This window comes from Gopherus evgoodei, chromosome 8 (genome assembly GCF_007399415.2).
Source record: "Gopherus evgoodei ecotype Sinaloan lineage chromosome 8, rGopEvg1_v1.p, whole genome shotgun sequence".
Lineage (NCBI taxonomy): Eukaryota > Metazoa > Chordata > Testudines > Testudinidae > Gopherus > Gopherus evgoodei.
In genome coordinates, this window is record NC_044329.1 from 82,745,046 (window position 1) to 82,763,342 (window position 18,297).

General features: G+C 41.8%; 1 protein-coding gene across 7 annotated transcripts in view; it reads left to right on the plus strand.

Annotated features, from left to right (window-relative positions):
- The first annotated feature begins 825 nt into the window (after positions 1-825).
- The window catches only part of ODF2L (outer dense fiber of sperm tails 2 like), a 54,507-nt gene continuing 37,035 nt past the window's right edge, over positions 826-18,297 (plus strand). For 5 of the 7 annotated variants that reach the window (XR_004001746.1, XM_030573849.1, XM_030573853.1 and 2 more), the window contains exons 1-9: positions 826-932; positions 1,602-1,700; positions 6,564-6,707; positions 7,519-7,682; positions 8,484-8,601; positions 9,781-9,912; positions 11,451-11,513; positions 12,918-12,989; positions 14,802-14,918. Coding sequence is in view for 6 of the 7 variants with exons in the window: in XM_030573849.1 (XP_030429709.1) it covers positions 1,614-1,700; positions 6,564-6,707; positions 7,519-7,682; positions 8,484-8,601; positions 9,781-9,912; positions 11,451-11,513; positions 12,918-12,989; positions 14,802-14,918 (897 nt within the window). In the remaining variant the exon portion in view is untranslated. Of the gene's footprint in view, positions 933-1,601; positions 1,701-6,563; positions 6,708-7,518; positions 7,683-8,483; positions 8,602-9,780; positions 9,913-11,450; positions 11,514-12,917; positions 12,990-14,801; positions 14,919-18,297 lie in introns of those variants that run through there. The other 2 variants (XM_030573852.1, XM_030573854.1) reach the window with 2 other exon arrangements.

An 18,297-nucleotide genomic window follows, 5' to 3' on the forward strand; every position in this document is an offset into this window, starting at 1 on the left:
TAATGTGTACATTGCCACTCGTATTCTACTGACAATTCCTGTAACAGTAGCATCAGGAGAACGGAGTTTCTCAAAACTAAAGCTCATTAAAAACTATCTCCGCTCTACAATGAGTCAGAAACCCTTGACTGGTCTTGCTATTCTTGCGATCGAACAAGACATGACTGTGTCTTTGTCATACGATGACATTATTACTGATTTTGCAGCCAAAAAAGCCAGAAAGATTGCTTTTAATTAAAAACAAACCCTTGTTTCATTACCTCTTCATATAAATTTCCAATAAAATTTTGATAAATTAAAAAATATATATTATTTGCATCATTCTGTCATATCAGAATTTTTCTATAGTGCTGCTTCTTTAGTGCTAGTCCATCAGCATTACAGTGTGCTTAATTAAGTTAAACTGGTTTTAATAATGTGAATGTGGCAAGTTTTGCAATACTATAAGCTTATGTTTGTGTTGCTAAGAGCAGCTCAAGCACAAGGGCACCAGTTTAATAATCTCGCCTAGGGCACCATAAATCCTAATGCCGGCCCTGCGAGAGCCGCACCAAGCTCTCCCCGGGCCGGTCAGGGCGGGGGGGCGGCAGATGCCGCTGGTCTCTCCCCAGCACGGGGGTTAAATCCCGCCTGGAGCCGCTGCCCAGGCCGGTATAACGACAACTCCTGCACCAGGCGGTAGCCAGTCCTGAGCAGCAGCCAAGATGGTCACGTTCGCGTGACGGAAACCGCCTCTAGCAGTCAAACGGGAGGGCTGCTCTGCGTGTCGTCACCCCGGCCCCGCTCGGCCCCGCATGGCAGCGGGCTCCGCCCCTGAGCGCCCGGCGAGGGAAGCGGCGGGCGGCTACAGGTTGCTAAGGAAGCGCCTGCGGCTCCCTCTTCCCGCAGGGGAGTGCGGGGAGAAGGAGCGGGACGGCCACGGAGGGAGGCTGGTAACGTCTCCAGGGAACCGGGCGGGCCCGGGCGGTGGAGTGCTGGGGCGCGGGGCGCCCCTCTCTTGCTTGGGGGCGGAGCGGGGCAAAGCCCGCGGCGCTGTCTGGCGGCTCATGGTTCCGGCCGGTACCGGCAGGACAGCGCTGGGGGAAGGTGCCTGGGCCCTGCCCGGGGCAAGGGGAGCTGCTTGGGGTGACCTGGACCGCCGGTTCAGTGCCGCCCCTTTTCCGGCCCCTCACACTCACGGCGTCGGCTGCTGTGTCTCGGGTGGGGGATCTTGGGTCCAGGCGGGCCTCCCTCCCTCCCATGTCAGTTACAGTCAGCAGCCCTCAGTTTTGGGGGGTTATTTAACTTTTGTGCAGTGAATGTGTGAGTGGTCGGGGCCAGGTAAACAGCACGTGCTAACTAAATATCCTTGCAACTCATGCTTATTAAGTATTGACTCTGGCCAGGAATTTCACTCTGGGTCATTTGGAAGCCTCATTCTTGCTGTGGGTCTAGGTTTTGTTTATCCTGCTTTTTGCTGGGTTTTATATTTGACTGAACTGAGGTATCAGTGATCCTTTAGCTAATTTGCCTTCCTTTACTAGCTTGCTTTTCTGTTATTTTTGTTACAATGATGGCAAGGTAGATAGATGCTTTTATATCAACTTTTAATCTTTTTGCAGAATTAAGACAGAATGTTGTCATCTGTGCACACACAGAATAACGATATTCTATCAGAGTTGCATGTTAAAAAAAAGTTGTCTTCACCTGATGTTGCTGAGGTAAGTCAATTTATACTAATTTTCAGGGCTGTCACTAGTGGGGTGTGGAGCCCGGGGCAGAAGTGACAGAACAGTCTGTTCCAGGACCAATCACACCAGCCCATGGGGCCCCCCAAAGCGTGGGGCCCGGAGTGGTCACGCTGATTCGCTCTACCCAAGGGACGGCTCTGCTAATGTATTACTGATGTATGAGCATTTCCTACAAAGGAGAGTAATCTATGCACTTTGTTATTGATTAGACCCTGAATTCAAGTCAAACTTCAAATTTTGCTTCCAATCTGTAAACTGTAGGAAGAAGGGATGCATTTGGGTTTGATTTTCAAAAGGGTATGAGGGAGTTTTGTGCCCAATTTCCCTTGAAAATCAATGAGAGCCATGTATCTAAATCCCCTAGGCACTTTTGAAGAGTCTACTCTTGCTGTTTAGGAATGGAGTGCAATGCTAATAAGGGATATGTGTAGGATAATTCATTAAGTGAGTTAGGGCAAGTCTACATTACAGCGCTACATTGGCGCAGCTGCACCGCTGTAGCACACCTAGTGAAGAGACACTATGCTGGCGGAGTGTACTTTCCCCTTGGTATAATTACTCCACCTCTGCAAGAAGCAGAAGCTATGTTGGTGGGAAAGTGTCTCCATCCGACATAGCGCCAGTGTGAACAGTGCAAAACTTGTGTCACTCAGAGGCTGCTTTTTCATATTCCGGAGTGACATATCTTAGATTGACTTAAGCGGTAATGTAGACCTGCTCTTAGACAAGTGTTCATTGGAAGCTGCTTGGTCACATCTCAAACCACTAGGAAATAAATTCAGAGGAGAAGAAGAGAAAAATGGGGTTAGAACAGAGGATATTATGTGGAAGACTTCTGCTTTTGTTTATAAAAAGTGTATGAATACACTACATGTTTACTAAGAAGTTAAGTTCTTAAAAGAAGATTCATGCACATTTGACACAAGGTAGGAGCGGGGGCGGCTCTAGGTATTTTGCTGCCCCAAGCACGGCAGGCAGGCTGCCTTCAGCGGCTTGCCTGCGGGAGGTCCACCGAAGTCACGGGACCAGTGGACTCTCCGCAGGCATGCTGCTGAAGGCAACCTGCCTGCCGCCCTCGCGGCGACCGGCAGAGCGCTCCCCCCGTGGCTTGTCCCCCCAGGCACGCACTTGGCGTGCTGGTGCTTGGAGCCGCCCCTGGGTAGGAGGGATCCCATATCCTAATTAAAGGCTACCTCTAAAAATTACATACTGAAAAAATGGATCAATTCTATTTTGTGCTTCTCTGGCTCTGGATGAGCTAGGATAAATTAAGTGCTATGCTAACCCTCCCAAGATGCTGCATAGAAGGAATTTGTCTAATCTCAGTCATAGATTTTTGTGCTTAGTTGTGCAATGTGTAAATATAGCAAAAATATTTTTGTATCAATTTTAACTTGAGAACGTATGAAAATTATTTGCATTCAACACACATGGAATGTAATGTACTAAGCCTCTGTATCAATATTTTATAGAACTTACCGTACTTAACAAGTTTACATACAAGTAAATTTTCAAGAATAAGTTGTAGAACCAATGGAGACTTAATTCACTCTTACAACTGAAACTGGGGCAACTTAAATTAGTATTTGGTTAACTGGCTTCATTAAATGATTATGAATTTTAATTTTGTTACTGTTTTGCTGTACATATTTATATCACTCTAGCAAAATTCTACTCCTGCTGCAACTAAGCACCCTTTATAACTTGCATCATCAGTTTGCAATTTTTATTTATTAAAACTTCAGACTGGAACTGTTATAGATTCATTGAGTATAAGATCTTTTAGAAAAACATCCCATCCGGATTAAAATAGTAACAGTGATTGAGAGTTTGCCACAGCCTTTGATGAGATGTTCCAGTGGTTAATTACCCTCACTCATAATAATTTGCACCTTATTTCTAGTCTAAATTTTGTCTAGTTTCAACTTCCTGCCATTGAATCTTGTTATACTTTTATCTGTTAGATTGAGAAGCCTTCTAATATCAAAATTTCTGTTTCTCATATAGGTACCTAACAGACCTATTAAGTCACTTAATCTTCCCTTTGATAAGCTAAATAGCTCCTTATGTCTTTCACTAAAAGGCACGTTTTCCAGTCCTTTAATCATTCTTGTGGTTCTTCTCTGAATCATCTCCATTTTACCAACTTCCTTCTTGAATTGTGGACACTAGAACTGGACTCAATATTTCAGTAGTAGTCAGTTGCACCAGTGCTAAATACAGAGGTAAAATAACCTCTCTGTTCTCCTACCTGATATTCTCATTTTTACATCCAGAGTTCGCATTAGCCTTTTGGGGTATGTTGCTACACTGGAGACCCCCAAGAGTCTCCCATCTTTTAAGTATGGCCTGCATTCTTTGTTCCTAGATATGACTTTACATTTGGCTACATTGAAATGTATTATTGTTTTCCAGTTTATCCAGTAATCCAGATCGCTCTGTATCAGTGACATGAACTCTTCATTTTTTAACTCCCCAAATCTTTGTCATCTGGGAACTTTAGCAGTAATGTCTTTAAGGTGTGCCATTTTCCATAGCCAACATTATACAAGGGAGTAATGTGGCTAGCATCATGTCCAAATGCATTTGGTAGCACGGCGTGCACTCACCACCACAGCACCTCTTGTTGGTCAGTCCGGGAATTAACTCATCCAGCCTCAGAACACCTCCTGCTGTCACTACTTGTCTTTTTATTCTCAATCTCCACCACTATACTTCAGGCTCCACGTCCCTCCTGGCCCACAGTGCCCCTTCTGGGTACTGCCCCGAAGCAGTGGCCCCCACACTCAGGGTCTTCCCCTCCCCAAGGAACCCCAATCCCCTAAATCTGCCTTGCCTCAGTGACCCACTGCCAGTCTTCATCTAGCTCCTTCCCTCAGGGGAAAACTGCAGTCTGAAGTGGCCGCTCATCATCGGCAAGGGGGTTAGATCAGTTGCCTCTTCCTTCCCTGGCTGCTCCCCACAGCCCCAGTACCTTCTCAGGCCTTGGAAGTAAAGCCTCAGTCTGGGAGTTGGCCAGGCTGGAGCTCCTGCTCTTCTTAGCACTACTCTGTGCAAGGTACCCCCTTCTGCTTGCAGGCAGTCTTTCCCTCTTCAAGGCTGGAGAGAGACTAGTACCCTTCTGGCCCTGCAGCCCTTTTATAGAGTCCAGCCTGGCTCTGATTGGCTGCCTCCCAGCCTACTCTGATTGGCTCTCAGCCCTCCCCAACAGCTGGCTTTTAACCCCTTCTGAGCCAGAGCGGGGTGACTGCCCTGCTAAACCTGTGTCTTTTCTAACCCTGTGTTGGTGAACTGGAGACAGCCTTTCAATGTAAGATCAATCAAGACTCCAATCCACAACCTCTAGGACTGTTTGTCAAGTGCTTTAATCACTTAGCTACTGCACCTCATTTTTTATATAAATACATTTTGTATATCACCTCCCCTCTAAACCAGGTTGTTTTTTAGGTAGTATAGCCTTCTCAGTTGTGGGATTGTACCTTTTTCTGGCATCTAGTAAAATGTTTTTAAACAACTACCAATTATCCTTAATATTTTCCCTTTTAAATTCTTTCTCTCCGTTGATTTGGCTCATAATTGTTTTCATCTTTGTATAATTGGCCCTTTTAAATCACTGTGACTGTCTTTGTATGCAACAAATGTAATCAAGTCACAATCACTTGCACCTTTGGAAACACTCATTTTAATTCTGCAATACCTGTCAAGATGAGGTATTTTACAGAATTCCCTTGTGCTGTGTGTAACACTTCTGGAATTAAAAAATTGTCCTCTATAACTTCTAGACATTCAGAGGACGTTTTCGTAATAGTAGCATAAGACTTCCAGCATCAGGGCCAGCTCTAGCCATTTCACTGCCCCAAGCATGGCGGCACGCCGCAGGGGGTGCTCTGCCGCTCGCCGGTCCCGCGGCTCTGGTGGACCTCCTGCAGGCGTGCCTGCGGATGCTCCACCGGAGCCGCGGGACCAGTGGACCCTCCACAGGGACACTTGCGGGAGGTCCACCAGAGCTGCCTGCCGGCAACCGGCAAAGTGCCCCCCGTGGTATGGCGCCCCAAGCACGTGCTTGGAGCGCTGGGGCCTGGAGCCGACCTTGTCCAGCATATGTCATTCAGATTAAAGTTCTCTATGAAATGTAAACCTGTGGAAAAATAAAGAAATGAAAATGGAAAAAATAGAAGTTAGGTGTAAAATTTCACATTATGACGAGATGTAAATAAGTGTGACATTATTGTCTAGTTATTAAGAGAGTGTTATGCTAAATTCTCAGTTTTCTCAATTCTCACCTTCTATTACATCACAGGGTAGGGCCTTTAGTAATAATGGGAAATAACTGATGAAAATGGTGATTTAGTTCAGGGGTAGGCAACCTATGACATGCGTGCCAAAAGCGGCACATGAGCTGATTTTCAGTGGCATTCACACTGCCCGGATCCTGGCCACCAGTCCGGAGGGATCTGCATTTTAATTTAATTTTAAATGAAGCTTCTAAAACATTTTAAAAACCTTATTTACTTTACATACAACAATAGTTTAGTTATATATTACAGACTTATAGAAAGAGACCCTTTAAAAACATTAAAATGTATTACTGGCAAGCAAAACCTTAAATTAGAGCGCATAAATGAAGACTTAGTACACAACTTCTGAAAGGATACTGACCCCTGATTTAGTTCGTCCTGAAATTTTTTTCTTGAGTATTTCTACTTAATAAAGACAATAAATTGTTTTATCTTGAGATGTCTCTTAGGCTCAGGTGGCAGGTAAGGATAGCAAGCCTAGCAGTGAGTGATCCCAGTTGTTACTGTTACATAATTCTCAATATTGTTGTTGTAGGGAACAAGACATACACTACCTATTACACCTGGAGAAGCAGCAAAACTCTGTTCATTGATTCAGTCCTGTGAAGATTATTTTAGAATCAGAAAAGTCAACCAACTTGGAAAATATTTTACTGATCTAAGTGAAGAAGCAGACCAAGTAGGGAATTGTGGAAGACCTAAAAATAGTATCAGTATGAGGCTGACATTCTTAAGCCTTTCTTGCACTCCTTTTGGGTTAGAGATATTTGCATATTTGTTCGTATCTCCCTTACATTAAATAATTTCCTGCTAAATTGGAAGGAATTCATAGAATGATGTGTGCGAAAGCATAAAGAAAATTCTACTTAATTCCTGACTAGCTGCAAATTCCTGTGGGGTGGGACTTTCAAAGGATCATCAGGGAGTTAAGCACACAATTTTCTTTTGAAATTAAATAAGATTTGGTTGCCTAACTTTCTTAGGCTCCTTTAGAAATCCCAGCTGGATGGTTTTCTATACGTTTTTAAGAAGCTAATAATTAAACTATGTGGCCTTAATGCTAAATTTGTTGCTATGATAACTATCATCAGAAACATCCTTCTTTCTGCCCATTTATACAAATAAACAAACTGGATTCTGGACTTCCATTTTTCTCACTGTAATGGTAATATGCTTGATCTTCAGGGTATAACGGGTTGGCTGTTTTACAGCATTGGATGAGACTTCTTACATAAAGACTAAAGAAAAAATATGTAGAGAAATAGGTTAGTGGGGAGAAAATTGGTACCATCTTTTAATTCCATTCTATTTCCCATAATAAAAGGGATGATGGACATTTGAAATAACCTTCTGAAATAATTCTGGCCCCATATTCTGGTTTGTTATCTTGTGATAGAGAATCTTTTGATTAAGCTTTGGTTATTATAGGTAGAAAATATGTCTTGAAATAGTTAGGAAGAAGATAAAGACTGAAATAAAATGTTTGTAAGTTTTCAGCGTGCATGGAGGAAGAACCCTTGAAGCAGAGTTGGAGTTCATTTACCAACGTTATGGATAAACATCAGATCAGGCTGAAAGAACTGTCACCCCAGTTCAAAAGCAGATCACGGGAAAACTTCCTAGGACAAAACCTGAGTGAAAGTGAAATGAGATGGTATGCTTCAGACTCGGAAAAACACAATTACAGAATTTCATAAGACCAACAGTCTTTCATCTGTTCTTACAGCATTTATTTGTGCTTCTTTAGCTGTTCAAATCCACACAACGTGTTCAAAACATAAATATTTATCTTCTCTGGGTGCAATTCATGCCTGGACAGAGGATTCATTTAAGGCTTTCTATTTAGACAACATGGGGCTTATATAGGTCCTCAGAACAGAGATTAATTTCACCTTATAATAGGGAACTTTTTGAAAGTCCTACCCTGCTTGTGTTTGCAACCCAAACACTGCTGCATATTGTACTAGTTCATGAGATCCTGCAAGTGAGATTGTTTAGTCTATTTTCATTCCCCTGGCTGAGTGAAATGCAAAAAGCAAACAGCCTAATTCGTGAAAAGTACATTTGCTTTTTAAAAGTTTGTGGTACAGTCAACCAAGGAGTTACTGGTAACACTTAAAATAAACTTTGCTTTACACATTTTTTTTAAATAGGGTAAATCACAAAGTTCTTACTTCTGCTGTCTTTAGAGGACATAGAATGCAGCAGCAAGAAAGTGTTTCCATAAGTGTTCAATGTAAATAATTTATGATATGCAGTTGAAAAGGAGTTGTAGCCTGCATATTAAGGGAACACTGTAGACCAAATTCTGAGGTTCTTACTCCGAGAAAACTTGAGAAAATTGTGCCTTTGATTAATAAATATTTGTGAAATGGAAAAGTTTATTTATATTTATATATATTAAACATGTATAGTTAGTGCAATTTGATTTCTATTAAGTTCATCTTGTGAATAGGTTGAAAGAACACGAAATTGCCACATTACAGGAAAAGCTTCTTGAAGCAGAGATGGCAATCAATTCAACAGAAATGTTTTTGCCTTCATTTAAAGTCACTATTGCTGAAATGACAAATGTAAGTTTCTGTATTTTAATACTATACAAAAGTTTGTGTACATATTTACCCTCAGAATTCTAACTGGGTTAGTGTTCTGGGATATGGGATATGTATGGGGTTTTTTTTTTGTTGTTTTTTTTGATCCATTCATTTCTGCAGAATTAAACATTTATTGTAAGAAACCTTAAATGTCTAACTCATATGGTTGATTATAAAAACACTCTAAATGTTGACTGATGTGATATCTGAGTGCAGACATATATATTTAAATAAGAGCTTTGATAGGGCCGAATGTTTTTCATCTCACATGAATGTTAATTCTGAACCCTAATGTTGTCAATTTAAAAGTCAACATTCTGAGCTATTTCACTGCTAATCATTTTAGCAGAAGCATATAGCTACTTGTGTATTGTGGGTTTGTGAGCAGAACTTAAGTACATTTGTATCTTCTTCTCCAACTGTAACCCTGTTTATACACAATATTGTACAGTAGATACATTTTTTACTGTGATTTTAAAAAATATTTTCAAATGAGGTTTTTTATGTACTTAACCTGTTGAATACAAATACATTATTACTATTTAAGTTTGTAAAACAAAACGAATATTATTCTAGGAATCAAGAAATTTTGATTTTTTGCATTCCCTCATGACTAATTTGTTTAAGAATTGCCACTGGGAATTCACGCTTTTCTGTACCACAGAGTTAACGTTTCCGATAGTACTTCAGTTTTTCTCCAGCTGCAGATAGAAGAACATGAATACATATGTGCAAATCAGGATGAAATAACTTAGGTGATAGTACTTACTAAAAGGTCTGCTACCTGATTAGCCTTTGTTATTTTTGGAGCAGCATAATTAGTTTGGTTTAAATGGATTTTCCCTTGAGGGAGGAAAATTGGGCCTTTTATCAGCAAAAAAGTTAAAGTAGAGCATAAAAGTAGAGCATATGCCTGATCTCTCTGCTACAAACTTTGAAGAGTGAATATTGAATTGTGTAGTATTTCATACCAAAATGTTTAAATCCTAATCTAAATAGTATTTTGCATATTCATTATGATTTTTTGTAGTGTACTTAAAAATAGTTTTATGGTTTCTATATTTTAAAGCTAAATTTTAATAGTGGTAATTGTGCTGTTTTGGGGAAATATTGTAGTACACTTACAGTATACTTGTTTATGGCTTAATATTTTATCAGGTGTGTAACCTTTCTACATCAGATGTGATTAAGATTTCTAAACAAGAGGATTTACTGATAAAGGAACTAGAGGCTCTCAAAAACATAAAAGGATTTTTACTACACCTACTTAGAACAACAGAGCATAAAGAAGTAAGATGACCCAAAGCAATCTTGGGGTGGTTTAACAGTGAGCATGAACACATTTTATTATATTTTCCTGATCTTTTAAGGTAGTGTTTTCAAAGAAAGAAAGAAATAGCGAGTCACAGAAAATGCAAAATTATAATATTTCAAATATTCTTTATTGTCCAAATCAACCCTGGGTTGTGTGGGAAGTTTAACTTGTTTTGAGAAATCTATACTATGTTATGCTTGTATAGAATTGTAAATATCATACAATAACCATACATTCCTTTCATGTATATGTTAGTCTTTAAGCTTAATCATATTTGCTGAATAAGACAGAATAGGAATTGCTTGACTTCAAAAAGATATATTAAGTATTTTAATAAAAATCAGATGAGAGAAGACATTTTCTTCTTTTTTCTGGAGCCTATGTGTATAGAATAATCAAGGAAGGAGAGGAAGTTTAAAAAGGAAAAGACAAACAAATAGAGAATGACAATTAATAAATAATAGGGAGGCAAAGAAAGAAGAAAAGTGAAGAAATATAGAGAGCATTATGTTACAATAATGGTGTGATTATCTCTTTGTGTTTGAATACCTGCAATTCACAGGTGTTTGTATTCAAACAAAACCAAGCATACATAAGCAGTGAATTCCTAAAGTGGACATTGTACACATGTCCTGTGGCTCTGTTCAGAATGCTCTGTAAGGCTTCCCTCTCACTGATGAGCCAGAGTACATCATGCTTCTAATATCCAGCAGAGTGCACTCTGCAAATACCAGTGCCGAGAATGCAGTTCTCATTTGCTTTTCCCTGCTTTCTGATCCCTCTGTAGTTTGACACCCAATTTGCTGGTTATCTCCTTCCTATAGTTCAATATTCGTGTTGGGCCTGGTCCTATGACATGCTGAGTTATCGAAACTTCCTTGGAAGTCAGTGAACCCATTCTCTGAAGTTAAGAAGTTTGGGATTTACTTAACTGGAAGTTCCATCAATTAGGGTAAAAAGACTAATTGATAAATTAAGGACAACTTTGACTGCCAAATTATGTAATTGATGATTGTGTGATAGTTATGGCCACATAAATGGTTTTGCCATTCCAAGGTTGTTTATATTTGTGATAGAAGTTAATATTATGGGATATAAGATTTTGGGGTCTGGAGATAATCTTAGCTGCCATCAAACAATATTTTCAGAAACATTTAAGGAAATGCTTCACTTTGACTTTAAAATAGATGAATGGAATCCACACTTGACCTTTAGGCTACTATTTGAACAAGGAAAATTAAATAAGCATGGTATGTAAGTGCTTCCGTTTAAAAAATAATCAGTGTTACATATAGAATTAATCTTAGTTTATTTTCCCCTATTCATAAATTCCGCACATAGAATGAACAGAATCTCTTAAGATATTTCCCACCAATTGTAAATAATCATGCATGTCGAAATAAATATCTCCTTGCTGTTGGTATTTCAGTCTCCATTCCGAGTACACTGAATCCATAAATTCCATATACTGTAAAATAATTAATTGGTTGTTTTTTCTGTTTTGAACTTGCAGATAAGCAGTAAACAAATTGACATTTTGATGCAGAAGTTAACTGAAAGTGAAACTGAAAATGATGTAAGTAAATTACATTTTCTGGCTCCTTACTCTATCAAGGCATGCCAGAACAGTGAAATCCCAGTCTCATACAATTCCACTAGGCAACTGCCAGGCCTAGGATCAGGAAGACTGCTTGGTCTTTCTGTCTTACACTACACGTATGTGTATTTTGATATACTTGTCTGTCTTCCACCCAATTTCCATCATTTTGTTTCTTCCTTACCTGTTTGACCAGTGATATTTTTCATGAGTATGGTGTGACGCTTATTACACAGAGTTTAATGTGCTGTACATGATCTGATATACAGCATGGGCCAGTTTCTGATGTTTACCAGTGTAATTCCCAAGTAACTTTAATGGAAATGCTACTTATTTACAATGGTATAACTGAGAAGAATGTCTAGCTCTGTTCTCTAAGACCAGATGTTACTTTTGCTGTAATGTTGTGGTTATTCAAGTGCATTGCCTTTTTATTCTGACATAAATTGATAGGCAATGTAAGAGAGGGAAAAGCTGTGAATTGGTTGCCCCTCAAAATTACCATTTTTTCTTATAGTTTATGTAATGTTTCCATTCCATCATGAGGTCACATTCCCACCCAGTCGTTAACTATTGTAATCAGGCTACACAGTTTTGAGAAAGCAGATGGAACTAAAAGTTTGTAAACCCTCCAAATCATTCCCCCAAATATGCCATTTGCCATAAATGAGAAAATAAAGGGCAATATGGTATCCAAGTACCTAAATCTTCAGAAGATAAATCCAGACAGTTAACTCCATGAAAGCAGTGATGAGAAGTTTTAACCATTTTGGTGCAACTTAAGTATTACAAAGAATTGTAAAATTCCATCAGTATTTTTTTTTTTTTAATAATTTTAAAACAAAGTAATTGGAAGTTCAATTTACCCCAGTACTGAGAAGGAATAACAAGATGCTTAGCTGAAAAGCATGATACAGTGCTAAACATCTCAGGTAGCATGTATTATTATCCTCATTTTATAAATGGGGTAAATTGAGGCCCAAGGTGGTGGCAATGACTTGTCCAAGGCCAAAAAATATAACCCAAGTCACTTTGTTCCTAATCTGGGCAGAAATTGACTACGTTGGATTTGGAATGCTATCAGATTTAAAAGAGCTGTCCGTCCCGTTCTTCCACTTCTCTCCCCCAAAACCCAGCAAGTCTGATACTCAGTAATTAAGGCAACCTGAACTATAGGTGTCAGTACAAGGGCTGCTTATGGAATACTACCAGTCTGGGAGAGGGGCATCGTCTTGAAATGTTTGTGCCACTGGAAATGAGAGCTCAGTTACCCTAATAAAGGATCCCTTTTACATGTGCAATTTGGGTGCACTGATATGAAAATGTAGCCCAAAATGTGCATATTGAGACCTTTTCATTTTGTGTTAATTTTCCTTCATGAAGGGTCTCAGAAAAGAAACGCTTGAAACAGAGAAGCATATTGTAGAGCTTTCTTCTCAGCTTCAACAGGAAAAAGTAAGTCAGTTTCCCCCTCAGAATGGATGTTTTATCTCAGTGTGCTAAATTCTTACCTACAAAACTCCTAATTTTTCAAATTGTGAGAAGGGTAATATTTAATTTCAAACATTATATGAAAAGCTATTCCTGTGGGCCAGTGTTTCTCACAGAGGTGGATCCATATCAGGAAGTTTGACTCCAGATTTTTTTTGGATTGTGAACCATCCTCACTCCAGCTCCTCCAATGGTCAATGTGAGGGATGGCTCCGGAGGGGGAGGTTGGTTTGGACCTGACTGTCATTTCTCATTTAAGGTTAAGGTTTATGTTACATGAATGCATAAGGTAGAGAGGTAGGGTTGCCAAGTGTCTGGTTTTCAACCAGAACACGTGGTTGAAAAGGGACCCTGGCAGTTCTGGTCAGCACTGCTAACCAGGCCATTAAAAGTCCAGTTGGTGCGGGTCTGGCAAGCTTCCTACCTGGCTCTGCACGGCTCCCAGGAAGCAGCAACATATCTCTCTGGCTCCTAGGCATAGGGGCAGCCATGGGGACTCTGTGCTGCTCCTGTCCTGAGCACTGGCTCCGCAGTTTCCATTGGCCGGGAATTGCAGTCAATGGGAGCTGTGGGGGTGATGCCCGCAGGCGGGGGCAGCATGCAGAGCTCCCTAGCCACACTTCCGCCTAAGAGTCGGAAAAACATGTCACTGCTTCCAGAAGCCGCCTGGGTAAGCGCCACTGGGAGACCACCCCTCACCTCCTCCCACACCCCAACCTTACCCCTGCTCTGAGCCCCCTCCCACACCCAAACTCCCTCCCGGAGACTACACCCTGCTTCCCCTCCCGCACTCACCCTCTTGTCCCAGCCCGGAGCCCCCTCCCACAATCCAAACCCCTCGGCCCTACCCCCGCAGCCTGGAGCCCCCCCGTACCCCAAATCCCTCATCCCCAACCCCACCCCAGAGCCCGCACCCCCAGCTGGAGCCTCCTCCTGCACCCTGAACCCCTCATTTCTGGCCCCACCCCAGAACCTCCACCACCAGCAGAGCCCTCACCCCAACCCCATGCCCCAGCCCAATGAAAATGTGCAAGTGAGGGAGAGTGAGCAACCAACAGACGGAGGTGGGGTTGGAGTGAAAAGGGCTGGGGCCTCAGGACAAGCAAGGGGTAAGGAAAGGGATAGCTCAGTGGTTTGAGCATTGGCTTGCTAAACCCAGGGTTGGGAGTTCAATTCTTGAGGGGACCGCTTAGGGATTTGGGGCAAAATCAGTACTTGGTCCTGCTAGTGAACCTTTCGGGGTCCCTTCCAGTTCTATGAGATAGGTATATTGCCATATGTTATTATATAAGGGCGTTCAGTTTTCTGCTGTTAGAAAGTTGGCACTCCTATAGAGAAGAGAGTGCAAAAGACCCCCTCCATTTTGCCTCTGTACAGGGGCTGTTCACAGTCACTCTCCTTGTGCTCGTTGAGTTCATCACCCGCTGAAGGCTAGTGCTCTAGACCGTGCTAACCTGACCAAAATGTGTAGATAGTGGTTCCTTTTACCCTCTGTACCAGACAAGGGTGGTGGCTCCATGCAAAGTGAGGGTGGGAGGAAAAACACTGACTATACTCAATAAAAGGGTTAAAACAGCTCTTGACAGTGCTTCGGTTGAGGGTATTATGCTTGAGTCTGGGTTTGCAATCTATTTCATAATTACATTGTGTCTGTACGTGACCCACAGGATGTGTATACTACTATATGCTAGAAATCAATTATACCAGAAAAATAGAAAAATCTTCTTATGGCATATCTGTATAAATTAAAAGATTTGTATTCATATCTTTGCATAGGTAAATGTACTAAAAGCAGACCACCTATCAAAGTCAGTAGAAGCTGTTCAAGCCCACCTGCAATGCCAGATTCAAAAAAAGGAGGCGGAGAATGATCAGTTGAAAGCAAAAATACAGGTTACAAATATTTTTCCTTTGGGTTTACTTTTAGTTAATTGGTAAATTAATAAATGTATATTAGGGCCAGAGGGCCATTTTTAATTAGAATGTCTCTTACTATTATTAAATTAAATTCCTGGTATAGACAAATTAGAATAGAAAATCCCAAATAAGTAAAAATAATGGAAATAGATATTTCTTGAGAGCCATTTGGACAACATTCTTAATTACAAATGAATTATAGCTTACACTATAGACACTCATAGAATGATGTAAAAAGTATCCAAAGTAAGGTCTTTATCCTGCAAACACTTACACATGTACATATAAGGATTCCGACTGAAGAGAATGCAACTATTCACATGCTTAAGGTAAATAGGTATGGAAATGTTTGCAGGATCAAGGCCTAATAAAGGGATGTATATTCAGTGTTAACAAACAGAGAAAGTTGACAGAAGTTGTCAGTGTTGAAAGACTGCAAGGGTGTGATCGGGTGGCTGCAAGGGAGGAGAGAGACTAGGCACAGATTCTCTGTGAGTATTTGAAATTTGCAAGGAATGTGAAATTTAAGATCGAGCAGGTGAGTTGTCTTAAAAGTCGACTTGTCTTCTTGAATTTACCTGATACCTTACCATCAATCTGTTGGTCAGTTGCTTGTTATCACACACTCAATAAAGAAAGAAAAATCTTGATATGAACATAAGCCTCTGTTCACTTTCTCCAGCTTAGAATAATAATAATAAAAAGGCTGTTCACTCTTAGGGTATGTCTACACTACGGGATTATTCCGATTTTACATAAACCGGTTTTGTAAAACAGATTGTATAAAGTTGAGTGCATGTGGCCACACTAAGCACATTAATTCGGCGGTGTGCATCCATGGTCCGAGGCTAGCGTCAATTTCTGGAGCGTTGCACTGTGGGTAGCTATTCTGTAGCTATCCCATAGTTCCCGCAGTCTCCCCCGCCCCTTGGAATTCTGGGTTGAGATCCCAGTGGCTGATGGGGCAAAAATCATTGTCGCGGGTGGTTCTGGGTAAATGTCGTCAGTCATTGCTTCCTCTGGGAAAGGAACGGCAGACAATCGTTTCGCGCCCTTTTTCCCTGGATTGCCCTGGCAGACGCCATAGCACGGCAACCATGGAGCCCGTTCAGCTTTTTTTTTTTTACTGTCACCATATGTGTACTGGATGCCGCTGACAGAGGCGATACTGCAGCACTACACAGCAGCATTCATTTGCCTTTGCATGACAGCAGAGATGGTTATCAGTCGTTCTGTACCATCTGCTGCGCCACTGTAAATTGGCAATGAGATGACGGTTATCTGTCGTTCTGTACTGTCTGCTGCTGTCATGGGTGCCCCTGGCTGAGGTCGGCCTGGGGCGCAAAGACAAAAACAGGAATGACCCCCCAGGTCATTCCCTCCTTTGTGGTATCTAAAAATAGAGTCAGTCCTGCCTAGAATATGGGGCAAGTGTACTAGAGAACCAGTGTATCAGAGAACCAGAGAGCACAGCCGCTCCGTGTCAGATCCCGCAGAAATGATGAGCTGCATGGCATTCTAGGGGGTGTCCCCACCCGTTGCTTCCCTCCTCCCCAAACCTTCCTGGGCTACCATGGCAGTGTCTCCCCCATTTGTGTGATGAAGCAATAAAGAATACAGGAATAAGAAACACTGACTTGTTACTGAGATAAAATGGTGGGGAGGCAGTCTCCAGCTGCTATGATAGTCCAGGCAGGACATTAAGCGGTGCGGGGGAGAGGAGCCCAGCATCCTGCTGCTATGATAGTCCAGGCAGTACAGAATCTTTTCTTTACACAGGAAAGGGAGGGGGCTGATGGAGCTCAGCCCCCTGTTTCTACGATGAGGATGGTTACCAGCCGTTCTGTACCATCTACTGGGAATGATCTGGAATCATTCCTATTTTTACCCAGGCACCCCCAGCCAGCCTCACCTGAGGCCAGCCAGGAGCACTCACGTGCTGATTATGACGATGGATAGCAGTCATATTGTACCATCTGCCACCGGAGAGGGGAGGGGAGCGGATACTGCTCTTCACTGCCGCAGCATCGCTTCTACCAGCAGCATTCAGCACACATAGGGTGACATTGAAAAAAGTCAAGAAGCGATTTTTTTCCCTTTTCTTTCACGGGGTGTGAGGGGGTACATTGACGAGCTATACCCTGAACCACCCCGGACGATGTGTTTGATCCTACAGGTATTGGGAGCTCAGCCAAGAATGCAAATGCTTTTCAGAGACTGCGGGGACTGTGGGATAGCTGGAGTCCTCAGTCCCCTCTCCCTCCCTCCCTCCCTCCCTCCATAAGCGTCCATTTGATTCTTTGGCTTTCCGTTACGCTTGTCACACAGCACTGTGCTGTGGACTCTGTATCGTAGCCTGGAGATTTTTTTCAAATGCTTTGTCATTTCGTCTTCTGTAACAGAACTCTGATAGAACAGATTTGTCTCCCCATATAGTGAACAGATCCAGTATCTCCCGTACAGTCCACACTGGAGCTCTTTTTGGATTTGGGACTGCATCGCCACCGATGCTGATCAGAGCTCCATGCTGGGCAAACAGGAAATGAAATTCAAAAGTTCGCGGGGCTTTTCCTGTTTACCTGGCCACTGCATCCGAGTTCGGATTGCTATCCAGAGTGGTCACAATGGTGCACTGTGGGATACCGCCTGGAGGCCAATAGCATCGATTTGCTGCCACACTAATCCTAATCCGATATGGTAATACCGATTTTAGCGCTACTCCTCTCGTTGGGGAGGAGTACAGAAACCGATTTAAAGAGCCCTTTATATCGATATAAAGGGCCTCATTGTGTGAACGAGTACAGCGTTAAATCGGTTTAATGCTGCTAAAATCGGTTTAAACGTGTAGTGTAGACCAGGCCTTACTGAACAATATTGTGATAATGGTCTCTGCTGCACACACTTTCACTGGGACAAACTTCAAGCAGGACTGCTACAGCTGAAAATATAACCGCCAAGCTGTTTTTTTATTTAAACTCATTCTTGCTTGTACACTAAATAATGACAGTGACATTCAGTAAAACCTTGTGTTAGCCATACTTTATTCTCCCTTATTAAAGATGAGCAATTTTGTTTGGCTCTTTTTATGGTCTGTGCTGTCTATAGGTCTGCCTGTCATGCCTGCTGGTTCTTTTCAGTTCAATTCTACATACTAGATAATATAAGTGAAATTAGCTTCTTTGTCTACTACATATAGTATTGTTCTCTGAATACAGAATTATGGCTAACTGAGCTCAAACAAAACAGCCGAGTAAATGGGCTTTGTGCAGGGTTCTTTTCCAGGGCAAAGTAGCATGGAATCCTACCCCATTGGCAATGGAGCACCAGTGGAGAGGCCACTTCTACAATTCATGGT